The 24,980-nt window shown below is 44.3% G+C and overlaps 1 protein-coding gene across 1 annotated transcript; it reads right to left on the bottom strand.

The window, feature by feature from the left end:
- Window positions 1-450: 450 nt before the first annotated feature.
- atosa (atos homolog A) lies at window positions 451-24,964 on the bottom strand. The gene is made up of 12 exons (XM_018739644.2): window positions 24,816-24,964; window positions 7,613-7,797; window positions 7,211-7,413; window positions 6,833-6,958; window positions 5,055-6,594; window positions 4,712-4,837; window positions 3,717-3,805; window positions 3,277-3,376; window positions 2,541-2,699; window positions 2,039-2,107; window positions 1,271-1,470; window positions 451-901 (listed from the first exon to the last, which is right to left on the bottom strand). Exons 1-12 carry the CDS (start codon window positions 24,829-24,831, stop codon window positions 748-750), a joined length of 2,967 nt encoding a protein of 988 aa, XP_018595160.2. The 5' UTR covers window positions 24,832-24,964; the 3' UTR covers window positions 451-747.
- Between the last annotated feature and the right edge of the window lie 16 nt (window positions 24,965-24,980).

Below are 24,980 nucleotides of genomic sequence, written 5' to 3'. Positions count from 1 at the left end.
CCAGACCCACCGGAGAGCAGGACTGTGGCCCAACCCACTGCGCCACTGCACCCCCATAATTGTCAAATAAATAAATGAAAATTCCAAGTTAAAAAAAGACACATATACATGTTTAAAGATTGCTTTTTATCTATATCAGATCTGTATATAGTCAAAAATACATTGTATGATTTACATATAGTTTTGCACTACATCATAATGCTTAGCATGACAGACATCACATGTGTGGTAAATGAAATATCAATTTAAATATTAAATAACTGACAAAGTAAACATGTAAACACTAAACTAGTAAAGTCATTTTCTTTATATTGCAACACTTCCAATAATGTGGTTCTGTAACAGTACAAAAATGACATTTTAATATTACTATTTCAATTTCCAGTTAATTTGGAAATACACAGTGCTTTTTTGATGCCATTTGTGTGTTCTCTAGCTTGATTGCTTGTCTTTTTTTTTTTTTTTTTTTTTCCTCCCCCTCAAAACAGTCCTTGGTTGGATGCTTCTGATGTGATTAATCCAGCGCTGAAAACTTGGAAAGAAATCCACCAAGAGGTAAAGCAAAATTCCGTTCATAAACTCAGTAAAAATATAATATTTCTAACTTTCTCAAGCATTGCCTGCCTTTTAAAAGTTAGGTGATGTTTCCAGGAAACAATACAAATCACAATTTGCCTTTTTTTTTTTTTTTTTTCTTTTTTTTAAGTAGACAAGTCAACATCTTGATTTTGGCCCCTAGACTAAAGACTAGCATCTCGGAGAGAAAGGTGGGTCTGCAGGAGACTCTGTGAACGACTTGAGCTCATACGCAGCACCACTGTCCACTTCCATGGATTTTCGAGAAAACAGAAGCCTGATATCTCTGTGGAGGTAGATCTTTCCAGATTTTGAGCTCTGGAACCTGAGACAGAAGAAATTATTTCACAACAATGCAATTTTACAGTAAAACAAGGGCAATTATAGTTTCTGCAATACAAACATTGCATGTTGGTAGAAGATGGTCTGGATTCAGCCCAGAAATACAAAAAAAGCTGTCAGTCAGTTATTATTACGATTATTCTTTTGCCTCCTAACCAACAGGTGTCCAAAGCAGCGTATGAATTCATCTCAGTATTTTGCTGGAACAGAGCAATGCAGGTTGAGTATAGGAACTTGGACCAACTACAAGGCAACAAGCTCCAATAGCAGAGTACCTCTGGACAGTCACTGCACTCCAGAGGAAGAGTGACGGTGATGGCGTTCTGACACTGCTTCACGACAGTCTCCTCACCTCAGATGAATGAGGTAGCGCAGGGTCCTGTCCTGGCTCAGTGGGAGGGGCTTTTTGCTCACATATCCATTGGCTTCCCGCTTTACAGGGACAGAGAAAGTTCTCTGTCTCAGGAATGTCTGGTGGTTGGCTGGCATCTCTCTCAGGTCATAGATCACCACAAACATCTTCACCACCGTCTTGTTTGGATTGAATAAGGTCTGAGGTACAGGGATTGCGGAACAAACAACAGGTTAACAAGTATTCTCAAATAGCCATTTTTTTGGCAATAAAGGTCTTCTGACACCTTAACTTCTGTGTGTCACAATTCCAGTTGGTCATCACTGCTGCAAACACTAGGGGACGCCTTCTCGCCTTCTGCGCCTCTATGGCTCAGATACAGCATTGCAACGGCAAACACAAGTCCTTTGTTTCGTTTCCTTTGTTCTCTTTTGTAACTGTGTGGCTGCACATTTAAATACCGATTCTGAAATTCTTATACAGAGAGCACCTATACAAATACCATCTAATGTCGTTACTTTATTTCAGGACTGATAATCGTTAAAAAGTACGCGTTGCCATTTTGCACGAATGTATGAGACACGTTTGTGTCCCAATTCAACAGCGCTTTAGTGTGCAGCTAAGGATTTTAAAATCTCACACAAAGCAGTTTTCCACCTCACCTGTGAAAAGAAATGTAACGTCAAAGCATCATATTAGGAAGGAACAAAGATTTGATATATTGATTTATGAAAAGGTACATTTGCTTTTAGAGAGAAATATTCTTACCACTTGAATGGTTCCTGAAGGAGGTACTCGATAACCCCTTTTACCGAGAGACTCCAAATTTATAACACCCTAAAAGGTACACGGGAAAAAACTGCATTTAGATAGTAAAGCTTAGAAATTGACTAGGTGACAGCTGATAGAGTAGAGGTTGGAGCTCCTGCCTTTGGACCCAAAGTCGCAGGTTTGGTCCCTACCTCCAGCTGTAGTACCCTTGAGCAAGGTACTTACCCTAAATTGCTCCAGTGAAATTATCCAGCTGTATAAATGGGTGAATAATTGTAAGCCCCTTATCATTGTAAGTTGCTTTGGAGAAAAGCATCAGCGAAACTAATAAATGTAATTGTCGTGTGACGGATACAGAAGAGGTAGCCAGCAGTGAAGAGCTGGTTTGAAATATGTATCACTGAATCCAGTACATTGTTTTTCAAACGAAAGGTAAATATTCAGTTAAAACACTTCAATGTTTTGATCAGTTCACTGAATACACGTCTGATTTTCTCACCATGTAGGGGGAAGGTGCATTGTCATCGGAGACACTGTAGAAGGACACGTCCACTGGCAAGGTCAGGTGACTGGGGCAGAAAGTTCCACTGGCCCCCACTTCGGCCGTGAAGCCTTCGACAGTCCCCAAGGGCTCCAGACGATAGTTCAACACACACTCCTGTGGGCATAGTGGACACAGACAAAACTTAGCTTCGGCCTGCAATTTGAACAGTGTAAAAAGGATGAACACTGTAAATGTATTGGTTGCTAATTATATTAGTTGACAATGCAGGGTCATGGTGGTCCTGACTCTATCCTAGAAACACAGGGTATGAGGCAGGGTACACCCTGAATTGCATGTCAGTCTACTGCAAGGCAATCACTGACACACTAAGGTCAATTTGGAGCCACCAGTTCACCTGAAACACATGTCTTTGGCCTGCGATAGGAAACCAGAGCACCCTGAGGAAACCCATGCAAACATAATGAGCCTGCACCAAACCCACATTTGAACCCAGAGACCAGGCGCTTGTAAGGCACCAGTACTACCTGCTGTTCCAATGTGCTGCTCAGCTAAGTAGGTGATAAATTAAAATTCTCTCATGGACTCTTGGAGTAAATTAGCCTGCCAGTAGACATTTGTTCAACACGGTCTCCGTATGAGAGAGTATAAAGCCCAGGGTTCAAGCAGACACTGTTGCTGGTAAACTGCACTGTGGCCAGTGAAGTCCTGGAGCAGTGCAGTAAGACTGTACCTCAAAGTTTCCCAGCAGGCTGAGGCTGGCGGGGGGGGCACTGGCGCTCAACTGATGCTGGTCCGCGTCGCCCCGCTCAGTCTCTCGTTTCAGGCACATTCTGAAAGGCGGCAAAGAGGAAACAACTGGCGTGTCATATTTTCCTTAGGTGTAAACATCTCACCGGACCATCAGCACAGGGGGCCCCATGTGCTCACTGTGTCACTAGATCATCAGACCTTCTGTGAGCCAAAAGTACACATATCAGCTGGTCTAAGTTATAACACACTATCACAAAGCTCCTAACAGTCCCTGTAATGCCAAGAACATATTAAATGGCAAGAAATTAAATTATTAACGTGTATATACAGCAGTCAGACCCACACACACAGATTCTGATGGTCAGTACTATAGATACATGCCAGTCGCAAGGAAAGTTATAAATATGCCAATTTCAGTACCTTCTATTAGAAGCCCATGGAAGACCATCGCATCGAATCAGAGATGTGTCTAAATCAAAGCACCCAGTTTGTGTTCGTCTTTGAGGGACCTGAAAGTGGTCAAACAAGATAAATATACTAAATGGAAAAAATATGCTGTTAATATAAGAAATTGCTATATTTAATAATAATTAATTCCATCTGGGTAGGCTTCAAGCTATGAATGTACCAAGGATTTTTCCCCTCCCAAGTTTTCTTGTGAGAGAACAAACATTTAAGATAACTGCACATGCAGGAATATACAAAATCCTCAAAGTGATGACATTGACTTTAAGTTTAAGTTTATTGTCATAGGTACAAGTATGAAATTTTTTTTGAATGCTTCTCCACAGACTATGGACAAGGATAAAGACAATAGAAATACTGCACAAAACAATGACAATGACAGTGAGTAATGCAATAGCAGTAACAATAAATAACAGTAACAATAATGACAATAATACCAGTAGACAGCCAGAGAACTCAGAACGTGGGAATGAGAATGCTTACAGTGACAGTGTAATTTACCAATGTGCTTGCAATGGACTTTTTTTTTTAATAATTAAAAAAAGTTACATTCCTAAAACCTTAAGTAAACTTTTAAACAACGATTTATTGTGTTTGGTATTGAAAGTCTTTCCTTCCCTGTAACTCTATATAAATTGCACAAGAAAGGTCTGAAATGGAAGCTGGCAGAGGTCTCAGCACTCAGACACATATGATGACGTGTCACCCGACCATCTCCGCGACTGGTGTCAGCAACGAAGCAGAAGAAGCACTGTGACTTTTCCCAGCTTCCTGACTTCCCTTCACTCTCCGGGGGAACAGTGACTCTGACTCACCAGTACTGGTGACTACACAAGCCATTATGGCTCAGTGATGTGACACAGACAACAATGACAACAGCGGTGAATTAGTGGTCACAAGAATGGAGAGACAGAAGGACAGGAGTGGATGGTGAAGGGAGAGACACTCACAGGGCTGGAAAGTAGAGGTAGTCCAGTACAGGGATGGAAAGCTTTTGTCGCCGTCCCATCTATAGAGTGGCGATTCTGCTTTTTCCACATATTGCATGGCTTCAAGGCAGATGGGGCATTTATTTTCTGTGTGTAGAGCAGCAGTTCAGTGGCACAAAAGACACTGTCAACATCAGTCATGATCATAATCACACATATACAAAAACTTTTACTGACATCGATGTCAGATTGTTAAATGACGCATATTCTTATAATATACTAATCTTAATCCCCTTATACCCAGTGGAAAAATAAGTGACACAAGGGGAACTGCAGCAGCTGCTGTTGCAGTCAGATGTCTCACCAAAACATCCCCGTTGGGTGTCCTGTTGTTGGCCTTCCTCTCCGGGCTTGGCCTTCGCTGGGGGAGGCTGGTGAGAAGGGTGGGAGCAGATGGGTCCTTGTTCTCATCCTGTGCATGCACCTTCTGCTTTGGGTCCTTGGGGTGGGCGGTGCCCTTTGATGAGATGTTTTCTGCCATTTTTAAGTTCTGCTCATGAGTGTCTTCAGAGTGCAGAGCTCTTTGCTGGCTATTAGACGGGACCGACTTGCCCCTTTTATCATTATGTAAACTACCTGAAGCGTTCAGTTCTTGTTTCACTGCGGCGTCAAGTTTTACACTAGCCACACTATGAGGTTTGTGGGAATTTTCCTGACACACATTGTTAGTGACTTTTACGCTGCCACTTCTCGAGCCCGTGCAAATGTTTGAGTCAACACCATTGGCACTGAGGAGATCTGGAGAGACATCTAGACCTGGCGCTTGGTCTTTGTGACGACTGCTTGCACTACAAGCATCTCTCACGCGATGGGTTGTATTCGGTGTGCCTTCCTTACAACCCATGTGTGTGCCAAGCAGGAGCTTGTTGCATCTGCCATGGGATTGCTGAATGGTTTCCTGGATCAGTCTGGAAATGTCCTGCACTACATCTGATATCCTGGGGTTCTCAGCTGGGTCAGGCAGAAGCAGCTTTCTGCAGGTGCTAAGTTTCGGGGAAGGCCTTGACTCGCTGTTGGCTTTCGGTTTATTGCATAAACGCAGAGGGGTTTCGGAGGCAGAAGACCTGCCCATCCCATTAGGTGTCTGTTCTGGTAAGGAGCCATTGACATAGCTTGGGCCTGTGTTCTCCTTAACCTTTCTGACATGGGCGTCCCCTTCAGCAGGGCACCAAAGGGATTTGGGGACTTGCGTCTCCATGCCGGTGAACAAACTATCAGGGATGTGGGGGGTGGAGGGGGCACAGTAATTTAAATGCTGGGCGATGCGAGCGATGACCTCCTGTCTCTCCTGAAGTAGGCTACCGATCAGTGGGTTGGTCTCCCCTAACGGAGGCCTGGGGACTGGGCTGGCTGTCATCATGGGCTCCACCAAGGAGAGCGATTTGAAAGCTCTGACAGGCACCTCTGGGGCTAGTCCCTTGGAGCTTTCAGCACCATTGATCGACGTCCCGTAACCTTCTAAAGGTCTGTCATCGGGGCTGCTGGTTAGTCTAGGGTACAGCAACTTGGCTGCTTTGTCGGGAGGTAGCACTTCGGGGCGCTGGCTTATCCTTGAGCTGCCACCGCCGGGCCGTACAGGGGAGTGGGAAGGTCGGAGGAACGGTGAGGAGCTCTGCCCTCGGTGCTGGCTGACTTCTCTGGCGTCCCAGTCACGGCCCCGCTTCTCGTAGAACGTCAAGCTGGTGTGAATGCTGCACTTCAACACCGGGTAATTGGGCTGCCTAGGGAGAGACTGGACGCGCACTTTCAAGGCCACACTGTGAGAGATGTTGGGAACCGGAAAGGCGTGCTCGGCCGGGGGCTGGGAGAACTGCCACACCAGCTCCTCGTCCGCAGCGCTGATCCTGTCAGACAGGAAAAGGGCGGCGAGGAAACAGTCAGCCTGCCTCTAAAGAACACACTGCGAAGGCTGCAGCTCCTTTCCACATTTGCCACCTCTGGTGCAACTCTCACAGCTAAATCCTCAATATGCTGACCTATTTCGCTGTGGTTATACATAGCAACGTTCCACCCTCCCCAGCCCGTGCTCTGTTCAGGGAGTGGATGGTTTCTGCCTTGGCACAGGGACAGACTGCGCATTACCTGTACAGGATGTTCCTGGGAACGATCCCGTGCGACGCACTCAGCCAGGCGCTGAGCTGCGAGAAGAACACGTAGGAGCGCACTGCCAACAGCAAGGTCTTCTCCTCGATGAAACGGTCTCCACTCCTGTTCATACAGGCAACAGAGAAACATCTCACTGTTCTGGTCAAACCATTGTCTGCAAGAACATATGCGTTTTATCCATCTATCATACCCTCACTAGTTAAAGCAAAGAAAAAAATTACTGCTTATTAGCAGCAAGTACTAAAAACTTAATATTTCATTGTCACAAAACAAAACATGAATCAAACTGCAAAACTCTTGTAGTAGTTTACTATTCCACATTTCCCACAAAAAAGAAACACCAGTGACACATACTGTCTGGGTACTGGTTGCATGGTCCACCTCTCTAGCAGCAACGCATCTTGCTTGATGGCAGGGTCATTGAGGTCGTTCCCATCTGTTGTGGGCCCTTCATCGCTATAGCAACAATCTGGGAGCAGCATCACCTCGATCATCACAGGAATGTTATTCCTCCAGAGAAGCATCACCTCTGAGCGGGTTCTCCTGGCTTGCCGGCACTGTCGGGAACAAAGCCATGACAGTTGCAGCTCCCCATAACCACAGAGTGGGGAAAAACAAAAATGGACAAATAAAACTCAGATATGAAGTTTCAAACGCAAATAATTTCTAAACCCTCAAAACCAATTGTGTTCTTTTTCACAAAAGATGTAAATTATGTCAAGTTTCATGACTGTTAAAGTGCCAACAATCCCCCACCTGCGGTATCTTGTCGCTGCACTCGTGCCGGGTGTGTGCGGGCTGAGTCAGCTGCGTTGGGGGGCAGTGGAGCCCCTCGGTGCGACCCTTCACGGAACATTCCGGAGTGCGGCCCTCTGTGATCAGCAGGGTCAGGGACACCAGGAACTCTTCGGCGTCGTACTCGAAGTACTCGTCCGTAGCATCTGCCGAACACAACATCCCAAACGGGTTGGGTTAAAAAGAGAGGTGCGTTCCACAATGTTACATGCTTGCTGACGTCAGATTCCATTCCATTCTTTCCGAAAGACGGAAAAAAAAAAAAAAAAAAAAAAAACACAGCTGCTCTAGGCTTTCCGTCTTAGCCAGGTACCAGACATGTGTCTCAACTTACAACAGCATTTATCATAGGAAGGGAACGAGTTCTAACCTGCAGAGAACATCAGCGAGTTTCACTTCACACATCAAAATGAATCAAAACTCTAGACTAAATGCAGGTAGAATATACTACCTAGAGACAGAGTCAGAGTTTGTATGCATGAGTCGCAGGTCGTATGAAATCTCTTTCTGCCACATTTGGAAAAATCCATCTAGCTTATCTGCACGGACTGGAAGACCCTTGAATCGATCATCAGCTTACAGTTCTGTGGCAGACAGATGTTTATGGGACTAGCGTCTCTAGTCTCACGATCCCGCCGCCGTTTCCACAAGAGCAAGGGGAAGGCCCCTGGTGCGATACACAGCTGTGGAAGTAGCAGGGGAAAACAAACAGCAGCCCACTGGGACTTATTTTGGGAGTGCTGAGAAACCCAGTTATATCTGTCTGTTAAGCTATTCTGTCCTACACACCCAGTGCAAAGAGCCACCCAAACAAAAGCAGGAACATGACAGGTGACATCATTTTTTCATTTCTAACAGCTGAGCAAGCAGTTGCTCTACTGGGTTTTTTTTCTTTTGCTCTTTATTTACCTGCACTGCCCATTTAAGTAGCTTTTAGAGCATTATTAGCTCACCTAATAAGTACCGCATTTCACAGAACAAGCAAACATCAAGGTGAAGGCCTTCCTCTCCTTCCATGGAAGATTTTGCATCAGCAGGGTTAATGTAAGCAGTAAGTCCTATCTGAGAAGAGAAAGCACTGGACAGTAACCCGAGTGGACTGGAAGGTTCCGCCGAAGCTACTGCAGCAAAAGGAATTTAAATTCCAGAGAACTGCATGAATGTGGCTGCAGCTGCAGGCTTTTTTGTGCGCTAAACAAAAGTCTCAAACAGAGAACCATCTGCGGCACGTTTCGGCCGCACGGCACACCCAATGGCGCAGACCTTTCCGACCTGCTCCAAGTGGTGGAGCTTTCCAGGAGGACACTCCTGTCATCCCCAAGTCCAGAAGGAACAAATCAGCCTGCCTGCGCATTGAGTTACACAGCTGCTGCCCATAAAAAGCAACTGGTTAGACTGATGCAGATTGCTGCTGGTGAATACAACGTTCATGGTATTTACACCATGACTGAACATCATGTACCCATGTACCACATGAGCTGGACTTTTCTGTGGCCATCTGTGTTTTTTTTTTTTTTTTTTTTTTTTTATTGACTGACAAAAATTATAATGGATGTACAGTGCCAGTCAAAGGTTTGAGTAAAGCTGGACAACCTGGGCAGTACTTGTATGGGACAAAGTGGACAGAACAACGAAAGCAAAGCAACACAAGTGTCCCACATCTCTGGGAAGATGTGCCGGCCCATTTCCTGCTGAACCTTGTTCATCAAATGCCTTATGAACAAAAACAAATTTACAGCAAGTCTACTCAAACTTTTCTCTAGTAGCATAATAGCATTTAATTACAATAAATGACTGTATGATGGATTCAAATGATGATACTCATCTGCTCTGGATCTTTTCAAAACCATGAATCTGTCTGCTGCAATGGTTTGCAGGCACCACAAGAAAAGAACAGGCGCATAAGTCTCTGTTCAAGGCTACACCCATCATTTCCAAGCAAAGCTTTAGAAGAGAGCATTATTTCACGAACACAACTTTACAAAAGAAGGAATGACAAGCGTCACCCATCTTTCCATTGCTGTTCTTGTGCTAATTCTAGCATCGTTCTAAATATGCACCTTAAATGACTATTCGTTGACACAGGGCGGATGTTAATTCCAATCATTATGTTACCGAATTATGTCATGTTTCCATGTCATGAGTTAACCTTGGGTGGGACAACAAAAACATTGTACTGAGTGTGTAGGCCTTCTGGTGAATTCGGTTAAATGAATAAACCATTCAAGTTTGCCTTACTCATTCAGTTCATTCAAACAGTTAATTTCCAAAGTGAACCATATGTTTAAAAAATGTCACAGTATTGCAGACTATATTTAGAATATTCACTTTAGTTGAGGCTATTCTGAGCATTTCTAACTGGAGCGTTGTGTTTGAATGCATGAACAATACAGGCACTGAGCGTTGCGCAGTCTGGAACAAAGCCACCATTTAGGATCTGTGAGGACTACCCACAATGCTGTAGAGGCGAACGGCAACTACCGCCTGTGGCTAGGCCAGCCGGAACACCAAGGCCTTTTTATGGTTCAGGACGGTTACAGATGGGTGAAGTAGTGAGTAAGTAACGTGAGAAATGAATACATGGACAAGGGGGTGGAGGAAGAACTGAAATATCAAGTGAGATTATATAGCATCTGAAGGGTTCAGAAAGACTAGACTTGAAAGAGCACCTTCAGGGTGACCATCACTGCCCCCTCAACCCGGTCCACAACCCTCCGTGAATGACAAGGCAAAAGTTGAATGACAAAACATCACAAATAGCTCACAAACACCACGGTGATGCTGCCGTTGAGAGTCAGAGCAGGTGGGCTGGTTGCTCTAGGGAAGCATCCTCAGGTTTGCACGTCAACATCAGTTGTGAGCTGCAGCATGTACCCTGCTTGGCCCGTGGTAATCTCCAGCTAATTTCTGCTCAAGCTCCACAGTGCCAGACACGGTGCGTGTGCTGAGGAACACTGAGGCAGGCTGTGCCCCCAAACTTGGCAGTGGTTCAAGCATCAGAGATAATGGGGCCTCATTCACATTTGTTTCCACTCCCGTGTGAGCGATTGGGGGGCAACTATAAAGCTGTTCCACATTTTCTACTGCTTTGTATCCAGCTGAAACCTGGAGGTAGAGCAGGCAGCAGAGGCATTCCCTCTGCACGCCGAGCGTAGAAACAAATACCGCCGCCCCAAACAAAACACAAAGTGTGGCACGGCAGCTGACGCAAGGTCCTGTAACCGACAAGGCCTGGGAGCCGGGACGCGTGACCGCGACGTGGGGGTGATGGCTGCCGTAACCCCACCTCTTCAGCCCCATCAACCCTGCTCTACTAGGGAACCCCTCTCACGTGCTGCGTGCACGTGGTGGAACTGCTGGCTGTCAGACAACACGGGTGGGGGGGGGGGGCTACCAGCTGTAGATGTCGGCTGAAGAATTGGGGGGGGTGGGGGTTGGACTGTAACAGTAATATACGGTGTGAAGTTCCTTGACTGGCTTCAGCAGTTCTCCACTCCCACCAGCAGCTCTCTGCAGCCCCAGTGCTTTCAGCAAACTGGGTTAAAGGTAAAGCTTTATCAGACGACAGGACAGAGATGGCAAGAGGATGGTGGGGGTGAGAGGCAACAAAAAGATTCTGCAGGCCCAGCTGGGAGGGGAGAAGGTGAAGCACAAAGGCCAGATTTTCCACAGAGGCACAACACACAGAATGGACTTGGCTGTGGAGAAACATCCACTCTTCCATGGCCCCAAAAAAAAAACGAGAGGGAGCTGAGGGCACAGGCTAATTGGTACTGGGACGTGAGGCACTTGGTTTGCATAGATACAATCTGGATTTTTTTTTTTAACAACAGGACATTCCTGTGCTGTAGGAGATCTCCACTCAGTTAATAGATTCAAAACGAGTTATGCCATCAGTGGGATAACAAGCGCTGTGTGAAAAGACATTGACTGCTCCAGGCCTGTCCTAATAAAGCCACCGTAGAGCAGCAGCAGAGATTGGCTGCTGCTCCACAGTGGCTTTATTAGGACAGGCCTAGAGCAGTCAATGTCTTTTCACACAGCGCTTGTTATCCTGGGGGGGAAGGTGAAATGTGCACAACCAGACGAGGCAGGCTGCTGAAGCTCGAAACGGTGTACAGATCCTGGCCCCCAAGCACCTCCATGGATGATTCGCATCACGTGCATTTTTTAAGTCCACCATTTGGCCGGTGCTCATCCCCCCCTGCCTGTAGGGTTTATGTAACGAGACACTATTTTGAGAAATGCGACGAACGCTTACTGGAGATGTCCCTGCATGTGCTGGAGTAGAGCCTGGTGACCAGCCGGTTACCCTGCGTGAACAGCACAGCCTGGACCCAGCAGCCCAGCTACAATGCCTTGTACCTGGGATCAGCCACGAAAACATCCGTGGCTTAGACACTTCAAAATCTACATTGATAAGAGTGGCAATGGGAACGGAAGCAGAAAAGCAGTAACAGTACTCGTATAAAAGGTACAAACACAGTTTACAAAAAAAAAAAAAAACTAGTGATACTGTGCCAGTACTCTAAACTACAGCATGTAAAGCCAGTTTGAGTACCAACCAGGAGGAAACTCACTCAAACACAATAAAGCATAAAGGAAAGTCTCCATCTACACTTATTCCATTAGCAGATGCTTTTCCCCAAAGCCACATACATGTCAGAGAAAAATACAATGAGTGCATGACATCAACAGAAGGAGAGATTTGGATGCAGAAGTGTGATTCTAAAGTACAGTCAATTTGTCACAATGCACCATATGAACCAATGTACATCACATGAGTAGCTGCATGTAGGCTTTTTCATTATTAAACAAATAGTTAAAAGTATAGGGGGGTGTGGTGGCGGAGTGGATTTGACCGGGTCCTGCTCTCTGATGGGTCTGGGGTTCGAGTCCCACTTGGGGTGCCTTGTGGCAGACTGGCGTCCTGTCCTGGGTGTGTCCCCTCCCCCTCTAGCCTTTTGCCCTGTGTTGCCGGGTTAGGCTCTGGCTCCCCGCGACCCTGTATGGGACAAGCGGTTTTAGATGATGTGTGTGTTAAAAGTATTAAAAACATAACTAATAACAGAAAATAAACATAGCCGTCTATATATAAGTGCTATTAGTTACAACACAACCTGAAAAATGTGTGTGAACAAATACATTTTCCTGACATTTTTGTTATTCGGGACAAACACCAAAATCCCCAACCCCATGTTTTCCCAACAATCCTTCAGACTACACACCACTTACAGAATGGACACATGCTTCATACAGCTGCCGTTTACCAGCATCCACTGGGAGGCAGGACAAATGAGGCACTGTCATATGTGCTTGAGAGCAGCCTTGCTGTTAATGAATAATAGTTGCAAAGCTGTAAAATAAGTTTACTGAGAAATCTGCTCTTCCTGCACAAACAATACAATTCTGCCGATGGCTTTCTTTCGCAAACATGTATTTATAGTACATTTTGACCTTAAGTGTGCACTGCGTAACTGCCAGCTGCTAAACAGCAGAAATAGGGCCAAAACTTAGTGCCTACTGCTGCTTTGCAGTCTGGACCGTTTTTCACCGTTATTCTGGGTTTCTGCAACCAACGTTGATCCATCCCAGCAAGCTGCTGACCTTCCGCTTTGACCCCTTTAGCCAACTGCTGCTTTTTATTATTGCCATTATTCTTTTTTCCATCACCATCAATATCACTGGGGGTGAAAATCATAGTGATCTCTTTCCATTCCAACACCAACAAGACACTTCAATGAAGCTTGAGTGTATCATGTCAGCACATTAATTGGTTCTTTGTTCCACATGACTGAACTTCACTTGTCCAGCCCAACACATTTAAATAAAAGGTCAAATCCTGATTAGTGCTCTGTCAGACAGCAAATCTCTGCACACCCAGGCTCCTCCCTTGCCAGTACAGAGCTCTGCTGTTTAAATACTAACACACAGCAGTCAGGTGCTGCTATCCCTACTTGTTACCTGAGCTCCTGTTAATACAGGCAGAGGGAGAAGAGCACAAGGCTGTAGGCCCAATGTTACTTTTCCACCCAAGAGAAAACTGTGTAATTACATTCATTTATTTAGCAGATGCTTTTCTCCAAAGTGACATACAATGAATACTATGTAGTGTTACCAGTCCACACACCTTATTCACCGTGGTGACTTACACTGCTAGATACACTACTTACAATGGGTCACTCATCCATATATCAGTGGAACACACTCCCTCTGTCACTCACACACTATGGGGGGACCTACACAACATGTCTTTAGATGGTGGGAGGAAACCCACGCAGATATGGGGGGAACATGCAAACTCCATACAGACCGAGCAGGGATCGAACCCACGTCCTCTCACACCACCCAGGCACTTTGAGACAGCAGCGCCACTGTGCCACCCTAATTAAATTACTTTTGTGAACTGCTAGAGTATTAAAACACTACTGATAACAATGTCCTGTTCTGTAGGATAACACACGTGCTGCACAACCAGGTCACAATGACCCTTCTAGTTTCTGGGTTCAGGGAGGTTTATCTACTTGTAGACTAAGACCAGTATGGTGTCATTTTGAGTAATTACCGAACAAAGTCCATTAGCCACCATGTGCACCTGGATCATGTGCACGGGACCAAGCACCAACTCTGAGAGCAAGCTGCTTATTTCGGGTCTGCATGAGATCAACCTGAATTGTGAATGTGCACCCATTAACAAACAGTTTGACATCTGAGAGGATCTACCGATCCTGTGCTTTGAAAACCATTAAGATTCAAGTGGTGCTAGTGGGGAAAAAAAATGTGGCAAAAAAAAAAAAAAAAAAAAAAATGAATGTGATGTTTGATAAATCTAGATTATAGGTAAAACCCCGCATACCTTCCAAGGCTCAGTGACAGTGGAGGGCCTGTCACAAACGCAACTTGATGTTCCAATGACTTCCAAACAGAAGTCACAATGCCAGCTCACCTCTCCGAGCTGGTGACCTTCATTTTACCCAAGGCAAACTTTGATCCCTGGCCACATCAGACAGTTGTCCAAAGATCTTAATATTTGGTCTTGGAGTCACCTCACTTTGTTCATATGCAAGTTTACTTTAACCACATGAAACATCTCATTACCACAATGCAAGCATATGTCTCACTGGAGGTAAATAAACACAGTGCAAAAAAACATACAGCAAAGTCTGTAGGAGTTGGAATAGAGCCTGATGAAGTCTGGCAAGTCTGCCCAGCCCTGAATTTGCACAAACAACCGCAGGAAAGAACCAACTCAATAATGAAAAGAGTCATTCTTTTAAGGTACTCTGTGCAAAAATAGCTCATTTTGCAACACAGCTGATTGCTGAACTGGTGGCCTTATCTCTATGCAAGCCCAACAGAAGCAGCAGTAGGGTGCTGGAATTTGACTCTACAAATAATTTACACAAATACATCTTACAATAAAACACGACAGCCCGAAAGCACACCATGTTTTACACACAAGGACAATGAAGAAGTCATGTCCTGTTTCAGTCAACACAGACCCCAACTAAACCCACGTGTGCTGAACACCCAAAGAGCACAGCGATAGCTGAAACATAACTCCAACAAGGCATCCAGTTTGTCAAGAAGGTGAAAAGCAGAGTTCGGAAAAACACTCCTTTGGCATGCACACCAACAATAACTCCTTTCTGAGAAATACTTTGCCAGAAGCAGGGTGCTTGACTCTTAGATCAGGGTGATCAGGGAGCTTCCTGCACAGGATGTCGCCAATCCATTACAACCTCCACCCCCGTTCATTTTTGATAAGTCTTTCCACTACTTCCCAGTGCAGACAGTGAGCAGCTTTCTAAAGCTGGAGAGAGAACAGAATCCCACCTTATTCAGCTAATATGTGTTCTGTTCACTTTAAGCAGTCCTCAAATAACCAGACAGGAAAAGAAACGGCACATGACGATGGCTGGGTAGAGTAATAAATATCTAGTTGGACTTTATATCATTGCATAAGCCTTAGCTGGTTCCCTGGAGTTTTGAACAAACATGCGGGATATGTTGCCTGCCAATTAAATACCATCAAATGAGAATTCTGTAGGTCAAACACAGAAGGAGTGGGTCCAAGTAGAGCATAACTGAGGCCTACTTTAAATCCCTTATTTGCAGAGTCTGAAAGCAATCAAATTAAAGCCACTTTACTTGTGCCTTTACTGTACTTTGTAATGGGAAGAAGCACAGAGGGGAAAACGGAGTGAGTGAGGCCAAATTAATCATGTCGGCCTTGGCAGAGAACAACACAGAACCTGTCAGTGCTCTGTTAATGAAAAAGCTGACGTCACTCCTTTCAGCCAATGCATTACAGATTCGAGTTCGGCTCGTGCGAACGTTCTTCTGTTGGTTTCGTTTCCCAGGCCCCTCGCTCCATCCAACCCCCCATGCCAATCCACCCAGTTGCACTCCCTGAACCGGCCATGGCGGCATCTGGCCCGGATCCGTCCAGCAAATGAACCAGGATTATTAGAAGATCCAGAATGACCCAGGATTATTATGACAGACTGCCCCCTCCTTCCGCCATGACCCCTTGCTGGTGAACACAACTTGGCCTCCACTTCTTAGACAGGAAAAACATGACCTATATAACGTAAACAAAACCGACTGTGATGCTGTGTGCTGTTCTCTTGCTTGAGCTTAGCACAGGACCAGGGTGCAGAGCAAGGAAGCACATCAGGATTCTGGGCTACCAGTCATACCACCTCAGCAAGGAGGAGATCACTGATCTGCAGACAAAAATCGACAAAGAAGGTTTCCGACCGCCTCCACCTCCGGCTCCCCGCAGGCCCTATCTCAGCTGAAGCATGTCCAAATGTCAGCTGTGCTGCAGGCTCCTACCAGACCAGTAGAGCAGTGCTGGCAGATGATAACAGCCAGTGACGTAACGCGCACACACGCCATTAGGGCTTTCTGTGACACGCCTCAGCTTATTACCCATTTCAGTCATGTCACCAGTCATCCATCTCACCCCTTTTCTCAGAAGGGTGATGCACAGAGTCCCGCGGCTCATATTTTACTCAAACACGGCCATATCATAAGAAAGGAATGCTTAATAAAATCAGGACAGAAATTTCGGTAAGGTTTCACATGAACATGCCAAAATAAAGCAAGATCACAGCGATCATAGAGATTATTCCTTATGTTGGAAAACCAAGCACGTGCGCCAAATGACTGTTTCTGTATGAAAAATAAAAAAAAAAAAAGCAAATGAAGATTTAGAAAAAAATTTAAATGAAGTGCAGGTGAGATGTAAATTAATCCATATTACACGCAGTTCAGTTTACTATCAGTTTAGTATTGTACATTTCTGACCAAAAAAAAAATTTTTTAAATTGTCACCAGGACTTCTGAAAACTGTCAAAGTGCTTTTTAAAAAAAAAAAAAAAAAAAAATAAAAAAAAAAACATTTTTTTAAAAAAAACTACAGAAAGAGGAAGACTGATGTGACTTCCTGTGGTATTATTTTGGTACGTACAGAGCCATGTACAGCACAGCAGAGGAATATAGTTATTCGGTCTCCACTTTGCTAGACTTTCTCAGTTCTGTCCAAAGACAAGCGACTTTGGATGGCGAGATATTTTAAAAAGTCCTTCTTTCTCTTCCTTCACTGTACCTTTGTTGCAAAGCAAGCCACAGGACAGATTTTTTTTTTTGGCCCCTGCCACATACAAAGGAGGCAAATTGCGAGCTCACATAGCAACAAGCGCTGCGCTGCGATTGGCCGCCAGCGCCGCCCTCCCCTCGCCCAGCTCCAGCTCCGCTTCCTGTCTGTTTGGCAGCAGAAGCAGCGACCTGTTAAGTCCCCCGTCTGTTCCTGTGCACTCAGCTGCTCCGCGTGTCGATTGTGCTGATTGAAGAACGCAACCGACGTCCAACTTGCAGTTTCAACCTTGTTGCAGTGCAGCCAATAGCGGGGATTCACAAATGAAAAACAGTGTAGAAATTAATTCAGTGCTGGAAAAACCTCAAGCGGAAAGTGATATCCTGTTCAGCTGGGACAGATGTGGGCATTCTGTTAAAGCTTTTAATCACTGAAATGAGGGTGATTTATATAAGGATATTAAACTGCTTCAAATTCCACGAGATATGGTGCACAATGATCAAATGCTACTGTTCAGTTTGAGAAGTAGTTGGAAGTAGCCTGTAGCTTTAACCCTGCAGATATATTTACATTTATTCATTCAACAGATGCTTTTCTCCAAAAAGACATACATCTCAGAGAATTTTCTCATAAAACTGAGCTTAAGGATGTAAATGAATACAGTTTTGTGTTAAGCCTGTGAATGGCATTACAAAATAACCCTACCTTTATTGGAAATTATCCAGAAAAAAGCAAATCTAAACTCCTTTGTCCAAGATGCCAGCTCCTTTGTCTCACTCAATTAATCATCAGTATCAGAATGGTGGATACTGATTGCAAAAGGAATGTGCTACTGCATAAATCAGTGCACAGAACGAGGAAAAAAAAAAAATTAAGAGTACAGAGCAGTGAAGGCATTACAAATCATGTCATTCTCATTGCCGTGTATTGCAATAACAGGATAAGCAGGCTGCGGTCTGATGCAGTGACAGCCCAGACAAAAGCTCACTTTGAAGCTTGCAGAGAACTGCAGTGTGTCTGTGGGAACCTCTGTGGAAGGCTATTCTCCTACACGGCAAGCACTCAAGCTCTGTGCCTCCCTCCTGTCTGGGGTTGTCAACAGTTCTCAATCTGCTACTTTCTCCCTCTTTCAAGGGAGCTGTGAATCTTGGACCACAACTAAGTGTCATATTCTTTTCCCAGTACACAAGTGTTCAGACAAGGAGAAGAAGCAATTTTAGTTCAACACAAGGTGAAATGAATGAGATGTATTGATGCAAGACACAAACAACGGGACAACTGGAAGGCCTGGCAGAGATCATACGCCATGTATGTCCTACAACAAACCTTTTGAAGTTTATGAAGACGAGTGATTTACTAACCAGAACATACACAGAAGACCATGTTACCACCTGGCCCATGCTCACTCACGTTGTTACCTGTGTTCAAGGAGATCAGCTTTAAGGAATTAAATCAGATCAAAGCTACGGAATGGTTTTCCCCAAATACGCCAAAGTTGTGGCTTTTTGGAGAAGCCCATTTGCTGTTACACTAATACCGATTATGTAACTCTCAATGCAACTTCCCAAGACAGTAATCTATGTTCTTAGGCAGCGGAACTCCTTGGGGGGGGGTGACTCCCCATGGTGAGGTCTTGAGGGGGTACTGGTGTACCGTGCCACTTGTACGGGCACTGGACATTGATTTCGCCTGTCTCCTCTGAATGGCTGGGTCTGCTCACTTCAAGATTTCTTTATGGAAGTTGGCCCTCTATTCGCAAATGAATCAGGTGAAGATAGGAAAAAGTAAAGTCAACATCAACAGAAAGTTGAACAACATTAGTATTGGCCTTAATAATGCTTCTGTGTTGTTAAATATGTGTGTTTGCACTGTGATGTACTGGTGTTCAACCTGGATTAATCTGTGAGTTCCAGGAAAGGCAGAGACAAATAGATGGACCAATGGATCACATATTAATTTGTGCACATATACAAAAAAGATTAAGCAAACAACCAATTTACAGTTACCCAAGCCAGAGACTCCAACCAAGAAAGGAAAAGTGGATTTAAAGGTGGAACAGACCTTGGACAAAAGATACTGCAGAATGGTTCTAGCAAACATGGTCCAAGTAAAGAAACAGCCTCTCAGCACGTGACCATGGAGTAAAGGGACAGAGCAGCAACTTTCTCCTTGTAAGTGGAGTGCAGATGTGCTGGAGAGGACATCTGGTTCCCATGCAGAAAACAGATCACATTACCTAGAGTACACCGACAAGGACTCCAGGAACACCGTATCTCCTTACTGCTATACAGTCAAATGGCACACGGGGCCTTTCCATATCATATTTTTATCAAGATTTTGCCATTCTAAAAAATGGCCCTGACAACAAAGCCTTTGTGTCAATATACAGTTCTTTAAGACTATAGCAGACATGCAGCATGTAGCAATGAAGACCTTATTTACCTGAGTTTAAACAAAAACATTATGTATTTCAGGAGAAGACAGACAAAATAGTTATATGGCACTTTTATGAATATCCACATGGTACTTCAAACATACTGACAGTTGACCACTTCATTCCCGAGCTATGAGGAGGGTTACACTGTGAAGACACCGAAAAGGAAAGTTTTCCGTGAGCAATACAAGCTAAACATGTGAAAACAGCAACACATGGATAATGAATCCAGTGTAGTCCTTCAGTACATTGTTTAGTTCTGAACAACAACAACAGTACAGCCACTACCAGGGATATTGAACATAACCACATTTGTTCCCAGTATTAAATCCTCAACTAAGACCTGGATGATCAAGCTGAAGACTTAACGTGTTACAGAACACGGGTCCCTGGAGCACCAGGTCTGGGAGAGAACCAACTAAACTCAAGATCTTGGCAGAAGTGTGTTTTGAGCTGTAGTCTTTTCATTTTGCTTTGCACAACTGTCTATGAGAAATGCAGAGGGATCTTTGTGCGTGAACTAATACGGACCACTCATGCGACTGCACAGCTGCCCGAAACCTGATTCGGGGGGTGTCAAAGAAGAATCCAGACAAACTCGTCCATAAGATTAATAACAGAATCTTAGAAGGGAAGGGTATACAGAAGCATTCTCACATTTCCATCCAAACTCGGATGGGTCTCAAGAGGCAGGAGGCTGTAATAGCTCACCCCACCTAAGATGGAAACATAACCAAGACCAACTAATTGTATGGTCAGTGACTCTTAGAAGAGTGTTGTTGCTGTGTTGTCCATATAATCCAGTCCTTAATGTAGTACTGTGCCGAGGTATTGCTCTCAGTCTGCCGTACATGCAAATTTGTTCTTAACTACTTGGTGAAAGTAGGGGGGTGTGGGTTTGACCGGGTCCTGCTCTCCGGTGGGTCTGGGGTTCGAGTCCCACTTGGGGTGCCTTGCGGAGGACTGGCATCCCCCCCTCCAGCCTTACGCCCTGTGTTGCCGGGTTAGGCTCCGGCTCCCCGCGACCCCATATGGGACAAGCGGTTTCAGATGGTGTGTGTGTGTGTGTGTACTTGGTGAGAAATGAGAGTTTTAAGTGTTTGTTCAATCTGAACTTCATTCACAAATCAAAAATGCAAAAACTAGTGATGCTTCTTGACTGTATACTGCATATACATTCAAGCCTGTTATAAATTTAAAAACCACAAAACTAACCCATAAAAAACATAAGTAGGAAAATGGCGAATGTCCAAATCTGTTTGCTTCACTAACAGGGGGAAAAAAAAAAAAAAAAGATTAACTAACCGGGAATCAAGTATGAATTCTGCACAAAGTTTTGTAGATGTAGATATACCACCAAGCGGGGCAGCCGTGTTTACAAAACAAACTGCTCCTGTAGCAGTTCCATTTATAGACAAGGTGGCTGCTTGCTGACCCTTGGCTGTCGTGACCTGTGAGAAGGCCCCCCATTTCACTTCAAAGGACAAACCTGCAGGTCCAGATGGTCCTAACTGTCCTCTGGCACTTGCTCAAAACATCCCTGCAGGCCCACTCTCCTAGGTGAGCAAATCCCCACAGCGGTACCGCGCTCCGACATTCAGACCATGTTTCATAACCATCTCTGCGAACATGATGCGCGTTTTGAAAGAACATACTAAGCTCTCACATAAAGGAGGTCTCTGCCTTACGTAAGCGTCTTTCATTGTCACACTGCTGTTAAAGCCTTTAATGTATTACTGCAGTTTTGGAACAGTTAATGCATTAACTCAATGTTTGTTTAAAATTAATTTCTTCACTGCCCTTGGACTTCTTAATTCCATAAAGGGGTGAAATAATTACACAGCTGTAAAGGCAGCCAAAATTAGCTTTCCTCAATAATAAAAAAAAAAAAAAAAAAAAAAAACTGCATCCACAACGTGAACTAATTTTCGTCTCAAGCCACACAAGAAAGCTTTGAACTTAGCACTTCAACCTAAAAATTTCTGACAGCTCCAGAGAAATTAACTTTCCCTGGTAAAAATAGCACTAACTCTTCCCCATGTTTCTTTAGATGAGCACATTGAAGCACCACGTCTGTCTGCACGATGAGAAATTTAAGCTTCTCCGGGGGCTAAAATTAACCCATGCCATACCAAAGGGAAGACAAACTATGTATCTATGTCACAATGTTAAAACTGCATATTAATTACTCATATCTGTAACAGAGGGCTTATCCTTGACAAGCACTAACTTTGCTCTTTTGTGTACGTACAAAGCTGGTTACAACGTAAGCGTGCTGTATGTGTACATTTCTTTTTACACCTACTCTTGCAATTCAGCCACACTTCACAGTGACATTCTACTCGGCACATTTACAGCTGTTATAAAAAGAAAACATGACACCTCCCCTGCTGGGGCTGTATGTTCGCCTGCAAAACGTCCAGGCTCTTTTCGGAAAAGGAAGCTTCATAACAAACAGAAGTCCACTCTCAGGGAAGGCAACCACTGTTTGTTCCCCACAGCTGAGGATGTTCTTGAGTCATTCGGCAAGACACAGCGGCGTTTCATAACCTCCAACACTCAGACAAACAATGACATCATTTGTTTGAACGGACAGCCGCGCTCCCTGACTGCTTCTGAAAACACCCTTTCCACATGGTCTTTACTCCTTAACGTCACTGGCTGCAGCCAATGAGCTCTGCAGCTAAGGATAAAGGCATCTACTGCTGATAATCCAAAATAAGAAGGCACGTGTTGTTCCCTGCCCATATTTACAGTGCCTCCCAACATCTGAAAAAATTAAGATAACTTTGTTAAATTAGAAATGGTAAGCTCTTCAGCAAGAAGTATTTGTTGAATACTTTTTCTTTTAATGAAGCAACAGAAGTGATAACTACTCTTAGGACCTTTCCCTCTATTCAACACTCATGTGGTCTCCTTGAAATTCATAGAGCCTCTTCACCTTCACAGATTCTTTAAGATGTCCAGTAAACTTCCAGGAAACTCATAGATTTTGAGTTTCTAACATGTAGAAGGCATGTCACACGCTTCTTGGGGAGGTTTCTTCAGAAGTCAAAAATGTGGAATGTCCTCTTTGTGTCACACTTCAAATTAAACTGTTCTCCGCACAATAGCAGCAATAAGCAGGACAGAATTCCATAGAGACTTGGCTCTTATCCCTGTTCATAGAAGCACTAATGACAACAGTGAAGTGTGGGACACTGTCTTTTAGGAAGTGCAGGAAGGGCTTTGAATCATTGTTCTAGAAGTAATCACAATTTGTTATTAGGACTAAAGAATAGGCTGGGAAAATTAGAAAGAGGCCTTCAGTGGGAATTTCAGTAAAGGACACAATGCCGTCCAACTCATTCTGAACGAAAAGCCAAGCATCCCAGCTCAGGAATGGAGCGAACTCCTGTCCTGTTCTGCCTGTTGCAACCAGTTGTGCCTGTAAAATCTGATACACACACATACAATGTTGTGTCACCAGTTTGAGTAGAATCTCTGCACAGTACTCTCAGTGAAAATAATTACATTCCATATTCATGATTCATCCTGTCAATTTTGAGCCAAACTGGATTTATTTGATTCTTGCACTCTTTGATGTGTATTTCCTAGGTATCTAGCAAAACAGTTTATCTGAAATGCTGATTAAAAAAATATCTGTCAAGTTTATTCATTTCTGATATAATCAACACTGAATCTAAAATTTCATGAAAAATGATCACTCAGATATATTTATTTAGCAGATTTTCTCCAAAGTGATCTCCAATGGATACTATGTAGTGTTACTAGCCCACACACCTTATTCACCAAGGTAACTTACACTGCTAGATACACTACTTACAATGGGTCACTCATCTATACATCAGTGGAACACACTCTCTGTGTCACTCACACACTATGGGGGAACCTGAACAGTATGTCTTTGGACTGTGGGAGGAAACCAGAGCACCCAGAGAAAACCCACGCAGACACAGGGAGAACATGCAAACTCCACACAGACTGAGCAGGGATCAAACCCACATTCTCTCACACACAGCAGCGCTACTCGCTGTGCCACCATGCCACATTTATTCACTTAGATGATACTTTTCTCCAAAGTGACAACATTAAGGTTACCATTATTAGAACATTATTATTTACCCATCTATACAGCTGGGTAATTCTACTGGATCAACTAAGGGGAAATACATTGCTCAAAGGTACTACAGGTTGAGGTGAGTATTGAACATACAACCTTTGGATCCAAAGGCAGCAGCTCTAACCACTGCACTACCAGCTGTTCCACTTCTCAGGTGTTCACAATAAAGGTCCAATAGCCTAGTTATTATTTATGATATTATTCCCCAGAACATGTTTGTTCTGTGAGAGAGCAAAAGGAACAATGATGTAATTTAATGATGTACATCCCTTACTGTGCTGACTGACTGTAGTGTACCGTAATTAATAGGGCAGCAATGCTCATAGCTTAAGTATTATGCGAGTCCCGCTGTTAACATGACCTTCCCCTAAGATTGGCAGCAATGGTCTGCAATGCAGTTAGTAATACGGTTGTGTCAAACAGTGTTAAGAGTCACAATGCTGACAATGTGTCGGAGGTCACTGACTGAACACAACACGTTGACTTGTCTACATGGATGCCATCGTCGGGTTCAGGTGCTCGGCTCCAAAGGCACCGTGTTTATGCACAGGATACCGAAATAAAAAGGGTGAGACGTGCCAGCGTTCCATGAAAACGCACATTTGTGCGTTTGTGTACATTTTTCGCTTGTCTTTCCGGCTTCGACGGCTCTTTTGTCAACACTGAGGAAACTGTGGCACCGGCGCGCATGCGCACTCGCTCCTGTCTGCTGAAACTTGGACTCGGTTAAGAAATTCCTTTATTGTCATTATTATTACCCTCTTATTCAGTATTCCGGAATACTGTCAGTGTGAGCGATTAACAACACCTTACATCATTTTCTCTTCGTCTCTCCGGGTCTAACACTAGCCGGAAACACTCTTCTGAAATGAGAATAATAGTAATAAGAGAGGTGCTCACGGTAACAAACGTGTCAGTCACCAAAGCAACGCCATTGATTGAGGTCGAGATGAATGAAAAACAATGGCAGGAATAAGCACTCGGGCGATGAGCGATGATTTACCTCTCTCCGGCTTCATGTTTGCCACCGTCAACGAAATGTCTCCCCAAAACAACAAGCTCGGTCCGTCTTCGGTCTTCGCGTCTGTCTCTCGTCTGGATGGATGTGATCTCGGTATTACAACCAACCCCCAGCGCTACGTCTAACGAGAGGAGCGGGGGGTCCGTG

This window comes from Scleropages formosus, chromosome 11 (genome assembly GCF_900964775.1).
Source record: "Scleropages formosus chromosome 11, fSclFor1.1, whole genome shotgun sequence".
NCBI classification, from domain to species: Eukaryota; Metazoa; Chordata; class Actinopteri; order Osteoglossiformes; family Osteoglossidae; genus Scleropages; species Scleropages formosus.
The sequence above is the reverse complement of the archived record's forward strand: the minus strand, read 5'-3'. Positions and strand labels throughout refer to the sequence as shown.